Source organism: Brassica napus, chromosome C4 (genome assembly GCF_020379485.1).
Source record: "Brassica napus cultivar Da-Ae chromosome C4, Da-Ae, whole genome shotgun sequence".
NCBI lineage: Eukaryota > Viridiplantae > Streptophyta > Magnoliopsida > Brassicales > Brassicaceae > Brassica > Brassica napus.
Window position 1 is genome coordinate 57,331,713 of NC_063447.1, and position 18,305 is coordinate 57,350,017.

The following is an 18,305-nucleotide window of genomic DNA, read 5'->3' on the forward strand; positions in this document are numbered from 1 at the left end:
CTCAAAAACATATGAGTATAAGTTATTCAAGTTCTAAACTATCCAAACTATAGATCATCTATCTTTTATACTCTAATTGTTTCAGATCCCATAAATTTTAGAGCTGGCTCTGATTGAGATGCGGAGTTCACCTCCTCAGATGAATGATTAATTCAGAAAATTTTAAAATAAACTTATTAAAAATCAAAATAAATAGAAACCAGACAGAGCTACAGAGACGAGAAAAAGAGAAAAAGTAGAAGGCGGTACAGTAGTTGTAAGAATACATGGAAGTTGGAAAACAACCGCCAAACGAAACACACACTGTTTTAACTGAAACACATCAGCGGAAGGTACCATCAGTCTTTTCCTTCTAATTGGTTCGGTTTGGTTAGAAATTTATACCGGTTTTGAGTTTTCTGAATTTTGAAAAGTAGAACCGAATTAGGATTATATTGTTTGATTGATTTGGTTTCAAAATTTTCGGTTTGGTTTGAATTTTACTTTAATTATTGTTAGGGAGTGAATAAAATATAAATAAATTATTTTAAAACATAGTTTTGTATATATTTAAATTTAATTAACAATTTTAACATATTATGGTTCATTTGGATTGATTATATTTATTTGGCATTAAAAGTTCAGGTCTAAGCTTAAAAATTTCAGTTTTATTTTCGATAAATGAATCCGGTTTGGCTCTCAGTCTAGGAAAGTAGGAAGAATATTAAATCTTCCTTCTACACCCTAATGTTCTTACATCTTCCACTTTTCACTCCTAAGTTTAATACAATCAACAAGTACCTTTGCTCCGTCTTTTCAGAGCGACTAAAACTCAACCACCACTTGATCTTTAAAAATGGATGTTGACAAAAAAGTGCATTTGCTGCTCGAATGAAAAGTGGATCAATCTTCATGGTTATTTACGTGTGTATCAAGATTGGATTTACGCGGAAAAGGAAAAAAACAACAGCTCTTCATGTTTTAGATTTTACGCGGAAAAGAAAAAAAACAACAACTCTCGAAGTTCCTATCAGATGACTAATGCTTTTACAATTCAGTATCATATAGAGACCTTAACATATAGTATACTGAAAGGATGCGGAAAAAACTATTTATACGGAGAACTTGAATAAAGAGAACATACAATATGTATGCGGAAAACTTGAATAAAGAGAACTTGAATATTTATGAGTTGATTACTCTTTAGGACACATTTTGAGTTTTTCTTACACTCATAGACACTTTCTACTTGTGACACATTTTTTTGTGGGGTCTACTGGATTTTTGGACAATTATATCCTTAAAGGAAAAAGAATGTTAGTTTTTTTTATTATTGTTCTTAGTGTACTTCATGATTTCATTTGTTTTTATCTCAAAATCTAAAATATATTAAATAAAAATAATTGTCATAATAAACTATATATAAAATTCTCTATCTTTTAAGATCCATTTTCATATACGTATGTTAACTTGTAAACAAAATTAATTGTGGACGTGGATTCCAAAGCGTGGATAGTAGAGTTATACACTAGTTGTGGACATTGACACCTTATATACTAGTTCTGGACCTTTAAAATGTCCATGTCCACAACTAGTGTATAACATTATTATCATGTTAAGGTGTTCATGTCCACAACTAGTGTATAATGTGTCTATGTCCACAACTATAATATAACTCTACTATCCACGTTTTGGTATCCACGTCCGCATTTAATTTTGTTTACACGTTAATATATATATATATATATATATATGAAAATGGATCTTGAAAGATACAAAAATTTTATGTATAATTTATTGTGACAATTATTTTTATTTAATACATTTTAGAATTTGAGATAAAAATAAATGAAAACATAAAGTGGAATAAGAAGAGGAGAGAGATTCATGTAATGAGAAAAAAACAATTTTTATATTAAAAACATAAAGGCAATGAGAGAAAGAATAAAATCTAGGGTCATAAGAGTCTTTTTGACATGAGAAAGTGTGTCTCAAGCACTAAGTGTCCTATAGTGTAATTGGAAAATAAGAAAATGTATATAGGTGTAAAAAATTCAATAGACTTACATTGAAAGACACTTTATGAGTTATCTTTACACTAAAATACACAATATTGTTTTGACACACTTTACAGACAACTGTTTTATTGATGACGAAAATAACCTTGCTTTTTGCTTAAGACAAGAATGTTTTTTTTAAGAAGACAACGTAATGAAACTTATTTAGTGTTTGGTTGCATTTAATAATAAAGTTGTGAACCATAAAGGCAGCGATATGGGTTTCTGTGAATGGTTTGTAGACGTGAGATCAATTTAAAGACAGAACATCTAACGGTTACAAAGAAGTATGCCTTTTAGAGTGTAATTAGTGGGTTTCGAAGGTTGATAAAGTAGGTGAGTCACAGTTAGAAGAGATATGGCCAGGCGAAGTTTGGTTAGCAGATATATGGTCAGACCCTAGTTGTACGGGGAGTATTGTGGTCAGGTGATGAATGGATGGGAGGTGTGTGGTCACTCGATGTGTGGATGGATGTTGTGTGGTAGGGCGATGAGATGTGGTCAGAAGAGTGGTAAAGTGGTGGTGGAGAGATGTAAGGAGGGTTCCGAAATGGGGAATCAAGAATGGGAGCATGCCTTTTAGGGTGTAACTAATGGGTTACGAAGGTTGATAAAGTAAGTGAGTCGTGGTCAGAAGAGATATGATAAGACGAGAGTATTGTGGTCAGGTGATGAGTGGATGGGAGGTGTATGGTCACTCAAAGTGTAGACGGGTGTTGTGTGGTCAGACAATGAGACATGGTCATACGAATTGTGAAGTGGTGGTGGAGAGATGCAAGGGGCGTTCCGGAGTGGGAAATCAAGAATGGGTGTGACATGCATTTTGTTCTGATCATTGTTGAGAGGGGCATATTGCTGGATCCCATATAGGCTGACTGCAGCATGATATTTATGAGTTGATTACTCTGTAGGACACATTTTGAGTTTCTCTTACACTCATAGACACTTTCTACTTGTGACACACTTTTTTGTGGGGTCTACTGGAGTTTTGGACAATTATACCTTTAAAGGAAAAGAATGTTAGTTTTTTTATTATTGTTCTTAGTGTACTTCATGATTTCATTTGTTTTTATCTTAAAATCTAAAATATATTAAAGAAAAATAATTTTCATAATAAAATATATATATAAAATTCTCTATATTTTAAGATCTATTTTCATATATGTATGTTAACTTGTAAACAAAATTAATTGTGGACATGAATTACAAAGCGTGGATAGTAGAGTTATACACTAGTTGTGGACATTGACACCTTATATACTAGTTGTGGACCTTTAAGGTGTCCATGTCCACAACTAGTGTATAACATTATTATCGTGTTAAGGTGTCCATGTCCACAACTAGTGTATAATATGTCTATGTCCACAACTAGAATATAACTCTACTATCCACGTTTTGGTATCCACGTCCACATTTAATTTTGTTTACACGTTAATATATATATATATATATATATATATATATATATATATATATATATATGAAAATAGATCTTAAAAGATAGAGAATTTTATGTATAATTTATTATGACAATTATTTTTATTTAATACATTTTAGAATTTGAGATAAAAATAAATGAAAACATAAAGTGGAATAAGAAGAGCAGAGAGATTCATGTAATGAGAAAAAAACAATTTTTATATTAAAAACATAAAGGCAATGAGAGAAAGAATAAAGTCTAGGGTCATAAGAGTCTTTTTGACATGAGAAAGTGTGTCTCAAGCACTAAGTGTCCTATAGTGTAATTGGAAAATAAGAAAATGTCTATAGGTGTAAAAAATTCAATAGACTTACATTGAAAGATACTTTATGAGTTATCTTTACACTAAAATACACAATATTGTTTTGACACACTTTACAGTGACAACTGTTTTATTGATGATGAAAATAACCTTGCTTTTTGCTTAAGACAAGAATGTTTTTTTTAAGAAGACAGCGTAATGAAACTTATTTAGTGTTTGGTTGCATTTAATAATAAAGTTGTGAACCATAAAGGCAGCGATATGGGTTTCTGTGAATGGTTTGTAGACGTGTGATCAATTTAAAGACAGAACATCTAACGGTTACAAAGAAGTATGCCTTTTAGAGTGTAATTAGTGGGTTTCGAAGGTTGACAAAGTAGGTGAGTCACAGTTAGAAGAGATATGGCCAGGCGAAGTTTGGTTAGCAGATATATGGTCAGACCCTAGTTGTACGGGGAGTATTGTGGTCAGGTGATGAATGGATGGGAGGTGTGTGGTCACTCGATGTGTGGATGGATGTTGTGTGGTAGGGCGATGAGATGTGGTCAGAAGAGTGGTAAAGTGGTGGTGGAGAGATGTAAGGAGGGTTCCAGAATGGGGAATCAAGAATGGGAGCATGCCTTTTAGGGTGTAACTAATGGGTTACGAAGGTTGATAAAGTAAGTGAGTCGTGGTCAGAAGAGATATGATAAGATGAGAGTATTGTGGTCAGGTGATGAGTGGATGGGAGGTGTATGGTCACTCAAAGTGTGGACGGGTGTTGTGTGATCAGACAATGAGACGTTGTCATACGAATTGTGAAGTGGTGGTGGAGAGATGCAAGGGGCGTTCCGGAGTGGGAAATCAAGAATGGGTGTGACATGCGTTTTGTTCTGATCATTGTTGAGAGGGGCATATTGATGGATCCCATATAGGCTGACTGCAGCATGATATTTATGAGTTGATTACTCTTTAGGACACATTTTGAGTTCTCTTACACTCATAGACACTTTCTACTTGTGACACATTTTTTTGTGGGGTCTACTGGAGTTTTGGACAATTATACCTTTAAAGGAAAAAGAATGTTAGTTTTTTTTATTATTGTTCTTAGTGTACTTCATGATTTCATTTGTTTTTATCTCAAAATCTAAAATATATTAAATAAAAATAATTTTCATAATAAACTATATATAAAATTCTCTATCTTTTAAGATCCATTTTCATATATGTATGTTAACTTGTAAACAAAATTAATTGTGGACATGAATTACAAAGCATGGATAGTAGAGTTATACACTAGTTGTGGACATTGACACCTTAAATACTAGTTGTGGACCTTTAAGGTGTCCATGTCCACAACTAGTGTATAACATTATTATCGTGTTAAGGTGTCCATGTCCACAACTAGTGTATAATATGTCTATGTCCACAACTAGAATATAACTCTACTATCCACGTTTTGGTATCCACGACCACATTTAATTTTGTTTACACGTTAATATATATATACATATGAAAATGGATCTTAAAAGATAGAGAATTTTATGTATAATTTATTATGACAATTATTTTTATTTAATACATTTTAGAATTTGAGATAAAAATAAATGAAAACATAAAGTGGAATAAGAAGAGGAGGGAGATTCATGTAATGAGAAAAAACAATTTTTATATTAAAAACATAAAGGCAATGAGAGAAAGAATAAAGTCTAGTGTCATAAGAGTCTTTTTGACATGAGAAAGTGTGTCTCAAGCACTAAGTGTCCTATAGTGTAATTGAAAAGTGAGAAAGTGTCTATAGGTGTAAAAAATTCAATATTTATATGGAGAACTTGAATAAAGAGAACATAGAATACGGTCATCTTCAACAAGACACCAAAACACCAAATTTAGTGTAATTTCATCTCCAACAAAACACCAAAATTGACATCATCCCACCAAATTTGGTGTAGTGTGAATAGTATTACACTAAATTTGGTTTATTACACCAAATCATTAAAACATATATTTTATCATGTTTCATTTAATAATATAGTTAATTACTGTCAAATTTGTAATTAAACATTAATGTATTGTATTATTTGTATTTTTAATTTATTTTTACAAAATTAAAAAACTAAATTTTTATTTTTTATTTTAAAAAGAAATCACTAAATGACTATTATCATTTATCACTTACAAATAATAAAAATATAAATAACAATCTAAATGTGTTTATCAATTACAAATAATAAAAAATACAAAAATTTAAAACTAGAACATAAATTATAATATTTAATATTACTTTTGGTGTCATTGTTGGAGATGAAAAAAAACTACGACACCAAAACATATAGTTTGGTGTAATTTCAACACTTTTTGTGTATTACTAGAGATGCTCTAAAGATGCGAAAAACTCATTTATATGGTATGAGACTAACATCTGGTCAAGGTTTTTCCAAAAAAAAAAAATATCTGATCAATGGTTATCTGAAATATGATGGAGAGATAGGTCACTGTTATGTCTTACATCGTACAAACTGTTTCTAAGATTTTCTTGTTATTCCATTACAAAACCATTTTTTGGAGACTATACTGAGATTTTATTTTTTGAACTTTTTGTTATATATTAAAATTATATTTTAGGTTTATCTGGATTTTTAAAATGATTTTTGTTTAACCAATATATCAGAATAGACATGTTTAAGATTTAGAAATTATAATCCAACAAACCAATGGATTTAACCACAACAAATCCAAAGTAAACTAGAATAGACCAATTACAATGAAATATATGGTTTTAGGGTCCGACCGGTTCAAACACATCGGTTGGGTTACGGATGCGGGAGTTTGTGGATGCGGGTTATTGCGGTTTCAAGTGTTATTAAGCGTTTTGTATGACTGACACAACGTTTAAAATTTGTTGCGTTTGTGAGATATTTGTGACTGGTTGATTATAAGATATTGCAACGGTTTAATAACAAATTACCAATCTTAACATATTATAACATTATAAAATATAAAATATAAAAGCATACTATTGTAATAAAATATTATAATTATCAATATAATATGATTAATAATAATATTATGTTTATTTATTTAATTTTTAAATTAGTTGAAACTTATAATTTTAATAATTGTTTTTTGAAGATTTATATTAAAACTTTTAAAAGAATATTTTTTTAATTTTATATATGTGTATATATTTATATATGTATGTATATTAATTTAAAAAATTCTAATGAATAGTTAGTTTAAAGTTTATATAAAACAAATTGTGATACTGCTTGTAGTTTTTAATTAATATATAAAAATGTATATATTTTTATTTATAATATTTTCAGCTTTTGATTTTAAAAAGTTCTGAGCGGTTTGAAGCATTTGTAACGATTTGTATGATTGTTTCAAAACGCTGTTAACCGCTACCAACCGCAAAAGCTGCGTTTGCGGGTGGTGGCGGCGGAGAAATCAGTCAAGCGGTTAGTTATTGTTTAGAGTTGGCAAATACTATAAAACCTAGTTACCTAACTCTTAGGTAAACTACTTTCCACATTTCTCAATGGTGGTGAATAATTTGTTTTTATTATAAAATGGAAACCAAAACCATGGTATTTCTTTGGCAACATTTGTTTCTCGTTATTGCCAAGAATTAAACATATACATATATCATAAAGAAAAATAAATACATATATCTAATGATCCAACAACCAAAAAATCATTTTCTTTTATTTCTTGGTCAAGATTCACAATTCATTTGATTATCCACGCGTACTGCACAATGGTCAAAATGTGGAAACACGGATTTAGTATATTCATACATCTCTTATCATTTATCTTCTTGATTTTTATACTCAAATATCAATCATGCACCTACTTTTTCAGACCGCCTCTGTATTAAAACCTCTACATGTTAATCACTACTTCTCCACACCGCCATAGACGTGCTCTCCACTTCCTTCCCATATTTATATATACTCTGAGATTTCTAATTTTCCAAGCCAACCCTAAAAATCTCGTTTTTTCGTTCACCATCTTTAGTAATAATATTATCTTAGCTTACTGAGTTTGTGATGTCTCCTCCAGCGTTGATTGTGTTTGAAGATGGTCTAACCAACAAATGGAGCAACGACGAGTGGCAGAGTCTCAGCGTTTCTCCCGGAGAAAACCCTAACCCTAGCTCTAATTTCCATTTCTTGGCGAAGAATGCAGCTCTCCAGAACCAGCTGAGAGTTTCCCGCCCATCTGTAAAAGATGAAAGCTTCAGAATTGTCTTACCTATGGCGATGTCTCCTCCAAGAGACACCGCCGTGCCGTTACCTGTTCTTCCCCAGCCGATGATGAAGCAACGGAAGAAGCTTGGCCACCAAGAAACCATGTTTTCTGAAGAAGAAGAAGAAGATTTCAAGTGCAGTGCCTTCTGTTTATCTCTCCCTGGTTTTGGGAAGCAGAAACCTCTTAGGTCACCAAAAAGTGAGGATTCTCCTATAAAGAAGAAAACGATCAAAGCGTCATCGTTCTCAAACTCTGCTGTCTCGCTAAGTGCCTCGCTTGAGAAATTCGAGTGTGGCTCATGGGCTTCAACGAGTGCTCTGGCTCGAGAAAACGGTCGTTTGTACTTCGATCTGCCGGTGGAGATGATCAAATGTGGGAGCGGGGGCGGCGGAGATGTGCAAGAGCCGGTGAGTTTAGGTTTCTTCTTCGACAAGGAAACAGGAAGTCCGGCTTTGAGAAGCGTTCTAAAGACTTCTTTGTCGGTAAGGCAACAAAGAGGTTCGGTTGAGATGTCACCGCAACGCCGTGTTAGGTTTTCGACCACGTCCTCTGTTTCATGCCCGACATCACCAAGATCGTGTATCACCCCGCGGCTGCTTAAAGCTAGAGATGACTTCAATACGTTCTTAGCAGCACAGAACGCGTGAAATAAAACAAATATTTTCGTATTTACGAATATTAGGTGTGTCTATTAGTATATATCAATATAGAGCGAATATTTACGTTCTATTTTGGTTTGAGTCTCTGCTTAACCAGATTATGAGCATTCAGGAAAATTAATCTTTCATCTTTCTTTTTTTTCAAACAATAATGCCTCTGTCCTGTTTGGTTCTGTTTTCTGCTTAATTCTTTACTTGTTACAAAGGGTCGATCCGTAAAACAATGCTATAAACATGTTTCTGTCATTGTTTTTATATTCGTACATAACAAATAAAATATAAAATAAACGGTAAATACTAAACCTTTCAACCTCGCACAAACTTGATGGAAGGAAAGTGGAAATGCATGTGTAGTGTATGTCTTTACAAGAAGAAAACTTCAACGTCAAGAAGGCTCGGTTAGTAATTCCACCTATAAAGAGCATAGATATGAATCTTGGACGCAGATCCAAAACGCAAACGCGCTACAGTCTAGCTTAAAAGCAAACAACGGAAGGAAAAAAAGTCATAAAACAAAAGAAAACGTTTGTAAGGTTAAGTGAAGTATCGTTAGCGTTTTGAACCGTTGGTTTTATTAATATTTAGGTCCTTGAATCGACGAAGACACGGACAACGTCAAGGATCTTAGCATAACAAATCGGACACTTGCCGCCATTACATTGTAGTTCGTTTGCGCATCTAAGGCATGTGCACATGTGGCCGCACCTACATATTAGTCAAACGCAATACAATTTTTTTAGGAAACTTATAAAGAAGACCACAACCTTTCACCAAAGGTCCAGAGATAAGGTGTAATTGGTACCTGTATAGAAGTGTATCAACTTGCGTCTCGTTACAAACGCAGCATTTACGTTTCAGTGGATTTTCACGGTGAATTGACTTTTGAAGGCTAGCGTTTACGTCCAAACACGTTTTGACAGAGTCTCGTAGCTCCGACATTTCTAGCTGTAGGTGTAAGATCTGTGATCTCATTTCGCTTATAATCTCCATCTCCTAAAACATATGTTTTTTGTGATATAAATACTAATCTCACAAGGTTTAGTTTCGGTTTTTCTTGAATGTCTAAAATAAAAAGAAGACTCACATTTGTCTGAAGGTTGTGCAAAGGTAATAAGTCAGGAGTGGAAGTAACTCCTGTATCCTGAGAACTCCATGAACCTGCCGGTGATGATGCAAATAGCTGCGATGACGTCTGGCTCAAGTCATCTTCTTCTTCGCTTACGTCACAGTTTTGTTCCTCTTTACCAGCTTGGTGAATACGCTGAATAGGATGTGTCTGTACACGGGACATTATGAACTTATCGATCTTCTCTCGCAATCCGCTCTGAAGGAAATCAGAAACCGTTCTTCTGGTTCACCAAGAGAACCGACTTTAGGTTAAAATAAGTTTTGGGTTAAGATAGATGATTATTTGATTTGGTTTTACCTCTCAAGGAGTCTGCATATATCATCTTTGTCAGATCGGGAGTTCATCACTTGTAGATACCGCGATTGCCTCAGATCTTCCCAGTAAGTCCGAGGCCGAGATATTTCTGTAAACCAATCGTAGCTCATTTCTCCATAACAAGACTGTTCATTCTCACACTCTTCTTCCTCTTCCCATATATATGAGGTTTCTTGTTTCTCAAGGAATGGTGTTTCTTGACTCCCCTGCGTACCGCTTTCTACCATGTTCTCCATAATCTGTGATTCTCGATGAGTCACGCTGGTGCTGGGGCTATTGTTATCAGAATTTCTGCTCAAGGCTTCTGGTAATATGATTTCTTGCATATGAAGGCAACTCAAATTTGATTCAGTTTCTTTCTTACATAGCATTGCCTCCTCTGTCTTGCGGTTTGGAAGGCTTGACCGCTCCGTAGAAGAAGTAGCGTTTGCCCCAAATCTTTCCCTGCGTAACGATTAAAGATTGAGATCAGCAAAATAGTTTTTTTTTTTTTTTTTTTTTTTTTGCTTAATTATCAGCAAAATAGTTTATAAGATATAATAAACACATTAACTAGAAACACAGAGGTTCTTGATCATACCTTAGGTGGAGAACTGTAGGGCCATGTTCCAGGCGATTCAAATCAGGTGATTTTGCGCTAGACCGATGACGATCTTGAATCACTAGGCCGCGTTTGAGACTCCTTAGCCGCAACATTGACTGTGTTAACAAGGAAAAGCGTGAGAATTCACAAGTCACAACTCTGCAACTGGGTTAACTTGTAATTAATTAAGTTATGAGCTGTTTGTGTAAATATTGTGGAAATATTGGGTGGTTTCTGCAAATACAAGTTACCTGGAGGCGACCGCGTTGAGGAAATTTAGAAACTGCGTTGCGTTCAAGAAGCGAATCCAGTTCCAGGTGACGGTCCCGTTCCAGACGCGCAAGCAAATCGGAGAACGCTTGCCGTCCTCGGAGTCGCGGCGAAGAAACCACCGGAAAAATACTTTTCTCCGGCAAATAAGTTTTCGCAACTGCACCGACATTGTCGCCGGCGGTGAGCTTCAGTCTCCGGATAATCTCAGCGACTCTTCCCCATTTGCTCTCTCCCGAGTCAGGAACCGAGTGGAGAGTCTCGGATTCGATCTCCACCGTTGGATCATGATCCCTCGACTCGTTCTCCGATTCAGATTCGCCGTCGATGGAGGGAGCCGAAAGGTTGGTTTCTTCACGAACGCTCGCTCCAACACTTCTCTCTGTTTCTTGGCCGTGGATCGGCGAGTTTCCGCCGTTGGATGGACTCAGCCGTGCCTCCCATATCTGCACGAGAGAAGAAGCTCCTCTCTTCAAAGGTTTAGTCCTGTCGGAAAAGTGGTTACGTTGTTTCTCCGGCGATCCAAGACGGCTTTTGTTCTTCTTTCTCGGCTTGTTTCCTTTCCAAGAACCGACTCTGTTCTGCGAGTTCTTGTCGGAGATAACTGGAGATTTCACTTGTGCGTTCAGATTCTTCTTGACAATGACGTCATCGTTGTTGTTTCTTCGGTTGTTATCTCTGAGGAGACACCCGAAGTTAGATCGCAGAGACGCGATCTCTACCTGAGAAGACGCTGCCATGTCTCTTCGTCAACGATCACAAAGACGAAGACATTCTACGTAAAGACCCATCTTTGATCGGATCTTAGGAAATAAAATAGAAAGAAAAGTTCGTTTGTTTAGTAACTGAAGACACTTTGTTTCAGCTAAAAACAGAGTAACGATAAAAGAAACAGAAACTCAGTGCAACTGTGTTTTGTTTTTGTTTATCTATTTTTTACTAAGGTTTTCTTCCGACGACTAGTAAAAGAAACAAAACTGTTCTGTGCTCATCTTCTAACTTGGAAACGTGTTTGAATAAGAAAGAATATAAAACCCTGTGTAAAATTAGGGAAGACAAGTAGTATGTTGAGGGTCTAGACTCTAGAAGAAGCTTCTAATAAGGTTTGGAATTTTATGTAGGTGACAATTAAAGATCATTTAACTCTCCTAGTTAGTAGTTAGTGCTCTTAATTAGGTTATTGATGATGATGAAGATGAAGGCGAGGAGGGTCCGGAAGTTAGAGTACAAAGAAATGAGCCGTTGGCAAATGGGGGCCTTTAAACTGGATTCACATCAGCATTTAGGTGGAATTTAGTTTAATTTTCCTTCATTTTTATATTTAAAAAAAAAACTATTTTAGCTTTCTGGATCAAGATTATGCGAAAATTTTATACTGTGAATTTGTCATCTAAAATTATGATGAATAGTGTTTATATGTATAAAGAGCATGATTATTGGGGCTAAGTGGGGTTCTTAGCGGAATATAAAAATTCGTCTCTTAACTTTTAACTAAAAAACTAAAAACATGTTCTTAAATATAATAACCCCACCCTAAGAACCCCAATAATCATGCTCTAAGAAGATTAGTATTAGTGTTTTTTTAGTTTGAATTAATGAATTAACTTGCATATGTTTTAATTTCTAAAGCAGAGTTTAAAACCTACCAAGTAAGTAGCTGATAAAAGATAAATTAGGGCATTCGCAATGAGAATCCTTAAGTGGAAATCCTTAGGGAAAAAATAATTAAATAATCAGTAGATTCCACCAAAAAGCTAAGGATTCAATCTTTAAAATTCTTAAATAATAATTCTTTCTTATTGAATCCTTGCACTATTTGCGGGTCTCCACGACTATGTGGCGGCCCGTGAATGGTCATCTTTTTTTTTTTTTTTTTAAATCCAAAATATTTCGGATTAATCCTAAATGTCCTTGTCGCTAAGGACTCTAATGAGTCTCACCGTGGCGCATACTCTTAGTATTCCAAAGGAATAAGATTTATTAAAAAGAAATCAAGATCACTTGTATTTGATCCTACATGGTCGCTCATGTTGGACAACGTGACACGACTGCAACCATGTGTTTTTGTATTTTTCGTACATAAAACAGAAAAAAAGATCTGTTGATCTTTTTTGTTTGTTTGAACGAAGAATTATATACTTTTTCTTTCTAGACGTGTACCGTAAGAAAATCATATTTGCTCGACGGTGGTCGGTGGCTCTTGCCGCCGGTTACCTTTTTTTACCTTTCGCTTTTTGGTTGTAAATACTCGATCTTCAGAACGATTTTTTGCTTCGCTAGGCGACTTTCTTTTCCAGTTGCGGATTTAGCTCTTCGCTATGGCGAGTTTTTTTGGCGTGAGTTTCAATCACAACAGAGCTGATCATAAAGCAGATGCTTTCTCTGATTTGGATTGAAGCAAATAAAGGTCTGATCCTGATCAGGATTAGAAGCTACACCTTTCGCCACTCTTCATCTTAATCCCGTCGATTAATGGTCAGATGCTTTTCTTCATCACCTCAACTGAGCCTCTTTTAATGAGAATCAGCCTTTACCATCTATTAAGCCTTATATTGGCGTTTCGGTAAAGCATCTCTGAGAAAGATGGTCGAGTTTAGATGGGCTTCTCAAGTCGTTTTGAAGCAGATTCAGTAGAATCGGCGTTGGAAACAACGGTCTGATATAGGATCTCCTTCCTTTTGACTTGAACTTCCTCTGGTGATATCAGCAATGATTTTCAGCCTCTCTGGCCAATAATCACTGTTGAAAAGTGAAAGGTTCATTGTTTTGGGTGCAATGTTCGGCGATACGAGAGTTTCCAGCGGGTTCCGATGATAGAGATACGCCGGACGGTTTCCTCGTTTCTGGAACCAAGGGCGGTGGAGTCGAAGCGGTGAGGGCCAGCTCTCTTCTGCATGCGTAGCCCAGAATCTGCCACGTATTCTCTTGTAAAAGCTTGCACGTGTCTTTGTTTCTAGTTGATCTTATGTGTATCAAAGTGTTGAGCTTTATGCCAAAGTTGTACCCAAAGTTAAAAGCCCATGAGGCTAATGAAATACTGTTGACAAAAAAAAAAACGAAGAATTGAAGTGCCGTAAAATATGGTTGTGGTCAACAATTTTCTTGGTTTCCTCACTAACGTGGTTACGAGAGGTAAGTCAAATCAAATAATTTGACAAATTAGAGTAGGGAATTTCTGATATCATTCATTAGGTCAACGACCTTGTTTATATACACGTACAAAGTCGGTTGCTAGGCAATCCCAAATCTATAATGGAAGATATACAAATATTTACTTTCCGATATATAGAATATATCCTAATACCCCCCCCCCCCCCCCCCCCCCCCCCTCAAGTTGGAGCAAAAAATTTTGCTATGCCCAACTTGATTAAAAATGCATCAAACTCCTTCTTTCCCAATGCTTTAGTAAGAATGTCTGCAAGCTGATTCTTGGTTGAAACATGAATAGGTCTGGTAAATCCACGAACAATGTCATCCCGAACAAAGTGACAATCAAGTTCCACATGTTTTGTACGTTCATGAAACACCGGATTAGAGCTAATGTGTATAGCTGGCTTGCTATCACACAGCAAAGACATAGGTTCTTTGTGTTCGATCCCAAGCTCACGAAGTATCATTCGCAGCCAACGAAGTTCAGCGGTAACTTCAGCCATAGCTCTATATTCCGCCTCCGCGGAGGACCTAGAAACAGTATCCTGCTTCTTTGTTTTCCACACGATGGGGGAAGATCCAAGCTGAACAAACCATCCCGAAAGTGACCGCCGTGTTATCGGGCATGCGCCCCAGTCTGAATCACTCCATCCACTCGCATGAGTTGATGACTCTGCACGAAGAAGAACTCCCTGCCCAAGTGTCCCTTTAAGATATCGGACGACCTTTAATGCAGCAAGCCAATGATCCGTCTGTGGTTTCTGCATAAACTGAGATAATGCATGAATCGCATATGTCAGATCAGGTCTCGTGGCTGCCAAGTAAATAAGACGCCCCACAAGCCTGCGATATCTCTCAGGGTCAGCTAGTAAAGGTCCATCTGCAAGACTCAACTTATGATTCTGATCAATAGGTGAACCAGCCGGTTTACAGCCAAGAAGTCCCAATTCTGAAACGATGTCTGTAGCATATTTTCTCTGGCAGAGATAAATACCAGAGGGATTACGAGCAACTTCCAAACAAAGAAAATATTTAACTGCACCCAGATCTTTCATATGAAAGCACATAGACAAATAATCCTTAAATGTCTTAATCGCATCGGAGGAGTTTCCAGAAATAATAAGGTCATCAACATACACCAAGATCCGTAGTGTAACACCATTCTTTACGTAGACAAACAACAAATAATCAGATCGTGTTTGGCGAAAACCATAAGCACGAAGAGACTGTTCCAGCTTGGCAAACCAACACCGGGGAGCTTGTTTCAAACCATACAGAGATTTTCGAAGACGACATACACGCGTTTCGCCTGGAGGACAGAAGCCTGGTGGAAGTTTCATGTATACCTCTTCATGTAAATCATCGTGGAGGAACGCGTTATGAACGTCCATTTTGTGAACCTCATGATGCATTTTCGCAGCAAGATCCAAGAATAGTCTCACTGTTTTCATCTTTGCCACAGAAGCAAAAGTTTCCTCATAGTCGATCCCTTCCTTTTGATGATTTCCAAGCACAACCAAACGAGCTTTAAATTTCTCGATTGTACCGTCGGCTCGATATTTGATTGTAAACACCCATTTGCACCCGAGAGCTCGTTTATTAGGTGGTAAATCCTCAAGAGTCCAAGTGTGATTAACAACCAGTGAGTCGTATTCTATATCAACCGCCTTCACCCAACGCTTGTCTTTCATGGCTTCGAAAAACGTCTTTGGTTCAATATTAGTCGATAAAGCCATCAAAAACTGTTGATGAGTAGGTGAGAATCTATCACAAGAAACATAGTTAGCGATGGGATAAAGTGTACCTGAGGTAAGCTGAGGAGCAGGTGAGAGTGAGATGAGAGAGGACGAGGGAGGAGAAGATGGAATAGTATCAACAATAAAATCATGGAGCTTCACATTCCGAGTCTTAGTTCGACGACCACGACCAAGTGATTCATCTGCGGGAGCTACTTCCACATTCTCAGCATTGTCTGTTATTGGGGGCATGTTTGTCTCAGTAACTGGAGCTACCTGCTCTGTATCATGTGTGACATCTACTTCAACTGTCTCAGTATTCTCATTCGCTGAGTCAGAGTCATAGGTAACGTCTGCAGAGTCCAATACACCTTCAGTCTGTGCCATCACCGGAGGCAATAAAGATTGTTCATTCAACAATGGGGAGTGTACATTACTCGCAAACGGAAATGTCTTCTCGTGAAAGACAACATCACGAGATGTGAAAACACGTTGTCGTTCTAAATCAAACAGTTTCCACCCTTTCTTCCCGTATGGATAGCCTAGAAAGATGCACCTCCGACTTCTAGATTCAAACTTGTCACCTTTATGATCTAGGTTATGAGCATACGCCAAACACCCAAAAACCTTCAAGTTTTTGTATCCTGGAGCATGACCATAGAGTTTCTCGAACGGAGTCTTATTCCCAAGTAAAGTTGAGGGCGTCTTATTAATGAGATAGCCTGCTGTAAGAACGCACTCACCCCAGTACTCAATCGATAGATTAGCTTGAAAACGGAGTGCTCGAGCAACATTGAGAATGTGTCGATGCTTTCTCTCAACCCTACCGTTCTGCTGTGGCGTGTATACACACGATGTCTCATGAATAACTCCTTCTTCTCTAAAGAATCGTGATAGACATGTAAATTCCGTACCATTATCACTTCGTATAGTTTTAACCTTCTTCGAGAACTGGCGCTCAATCATGACCAGAAAGTTACGAATCTGCTGAGATACAAGCTGCTTATCAGGCAGAAGATAAAGCCAGACAGCCCGCGAGTGATCGTCAACAATAGTCAAAAAAATATTTTGATCCACAGAAAGCAGTTGTACGATATGGTCCCCATAAATCAATATGTATCAAATCAAAAACTTCTTTTGCATTATTAGAACTGGTAGGAAAACATTGTCTAGTCTGTTTAGCTCGAAGACATACGTCACAATCTTTAAGTAAAAAATCAGTACTACTACTACTAACTCCTGAGACAACCCCGGTAATCTGAGATGATGGATGACCCAATCGATGATGCCACAAAACTGAATCTGCTTGGACAGTCGCCTGAAAAGATGTCATTTGCTCAAACCCACGAAACCGGTACAGTCCCTCTCTCTCTCGTTTACCCGCTCCAATCAGCATCCTCGTACTGCGGTCCTGCAAAATCATCAATTTATCAGTGACCTGTCCAACCAGAGAGTTGTCAGTGACGAGTTGTCCAAAGGATATGAGATTCTTGTGAAATCCCTCAACGAAAAAAACATTCTGCAGGGACAATGTCGATGTCAGTCTCACTGTCCCTTGCTTTGATGCATGTGCATCTTTGCCGGCCGGTAAGAGAATTGAAAGAGGAGCAATATCTCTAGCATCCTCGATCAACTCAATGCGTCCCGTCATATGGTGTGTTGCACCTGTATCTAGAATCCATAATTCGTCATTTTTCTTACCCACAAACGGCAAAGTTGACTGGCCAGAGTTGATCATCTTCTGAACAACACTCCATTGCTCATCTGTTAGGCCTAGCAAGCCCAGTCTGTCACTGTCTGTAATCGCCACATTCGAGCTCATCGCGGCTGAGTTTGCGGCAGGTATCTGTGTGATATTTGCTTGAGGATTCATACCCCTACTACGTCCTGTTGAAGTTACTTGAGAATTCTTACCACCAACTTGATTTCGAGGTTTGTCAGGCCACCACTCCGGATAACCAATTACTCTGAAGCAAGAGCTAGCTTCATTTCCCTTCTTACCACAAACCGTGCAGGTTCGCGCAAGATCACGATTTCCCGGTCCACTGCGAGAGAAGTCTCCATGTGCTCCTCCCTGTCGCGAGATGTCTTTTGTCTAAACAGGAGCTGCGGTTCTAGCTCCAGACGCTTGAGCTGCAAATCCCATAACAGGGACATCAGAAGATACAGCCGCACGTATTGGTTCATTCTGCACTATCGTCTGATAGACACTATCAAGGTCTGGCAGAGGTGTGATAGCGCACAGTTGGGATCTAATAACCTCATGAACGGAATCGTCCAAACCCGCCAGAAAGTCATGAACCTTCAAAGTCTCTCTTTCCTTGTCGTGTGTTGTGTTGAGGTCACATTCACACTTTCCACATACACATTGTTTTGTTTCCATGCACTCTGCAATGCCATCCCAAATCCTTGTTAGACGTCCGAAATAGTCATCTACCGTGGACCCATTCTG

At 37.0% G+C, this 18,305-nt stretch overlaps 2 protein-coding genes across 3 annotated transcripts; one reads left to right on the top strand and one right to left on the bottom strand.

The window, feature by feature from the left end:
• Positions 1-7,555: 7,555 nt before the first annotated feature.
• Positions 7,556-8,916, top strand: LOC106450190. The gene has a single exon (XM_013891844.3). It carries the CDS (start codon positions 7,810-7,812, stop codon positions 8,656-8,658), a length of 849 nt encoding a protein of 282 aa, XP_013747298.1. The 5' UTR covers positions 7,556-7,809; the 3' UTR covers positions 8,659-8,916.
• A 160-nt stretch (positions 8,917-9,076) lies between these two features.
• Positions 9,077-12,234, bottom strand: LOC106450191. Of its 2 annotated transcripts, none has more exons than XM_022701413.2 (6): positions 10,949-12,234; positions 10,695-10,813; positions 10,097-10,558; positions 9,755-10,016; positions 9,473-9,663; positions 9,077-9,375 (listed from the first exon to the last, which is right to left on the bottom strand). In XM_022701413.2, the coding sequence occupies exons 1-6, from the start codon at positions 11,705-11,707 to the stop codon at positions 9,252-9,254; spliced, it is 1,917 nt and encodes a 638-aa protein (XP_022557134.1). In that variant the 5' UTR covers positions 11,708-12,234; the 3' UTR covers positions 9,077-9,251. The 2 variants fall into 2 exon arrangements, with proteins under 2 accessions (XP_022557134.1, XP_013747299.1); XM_013891845.3 differs by having other exon boundaries at positions 9,755-10,019; positions 10,949-12,232.
• Between the last annotated feature and the right edge of the window lie 6,071 nt (positions 12,235-18,305).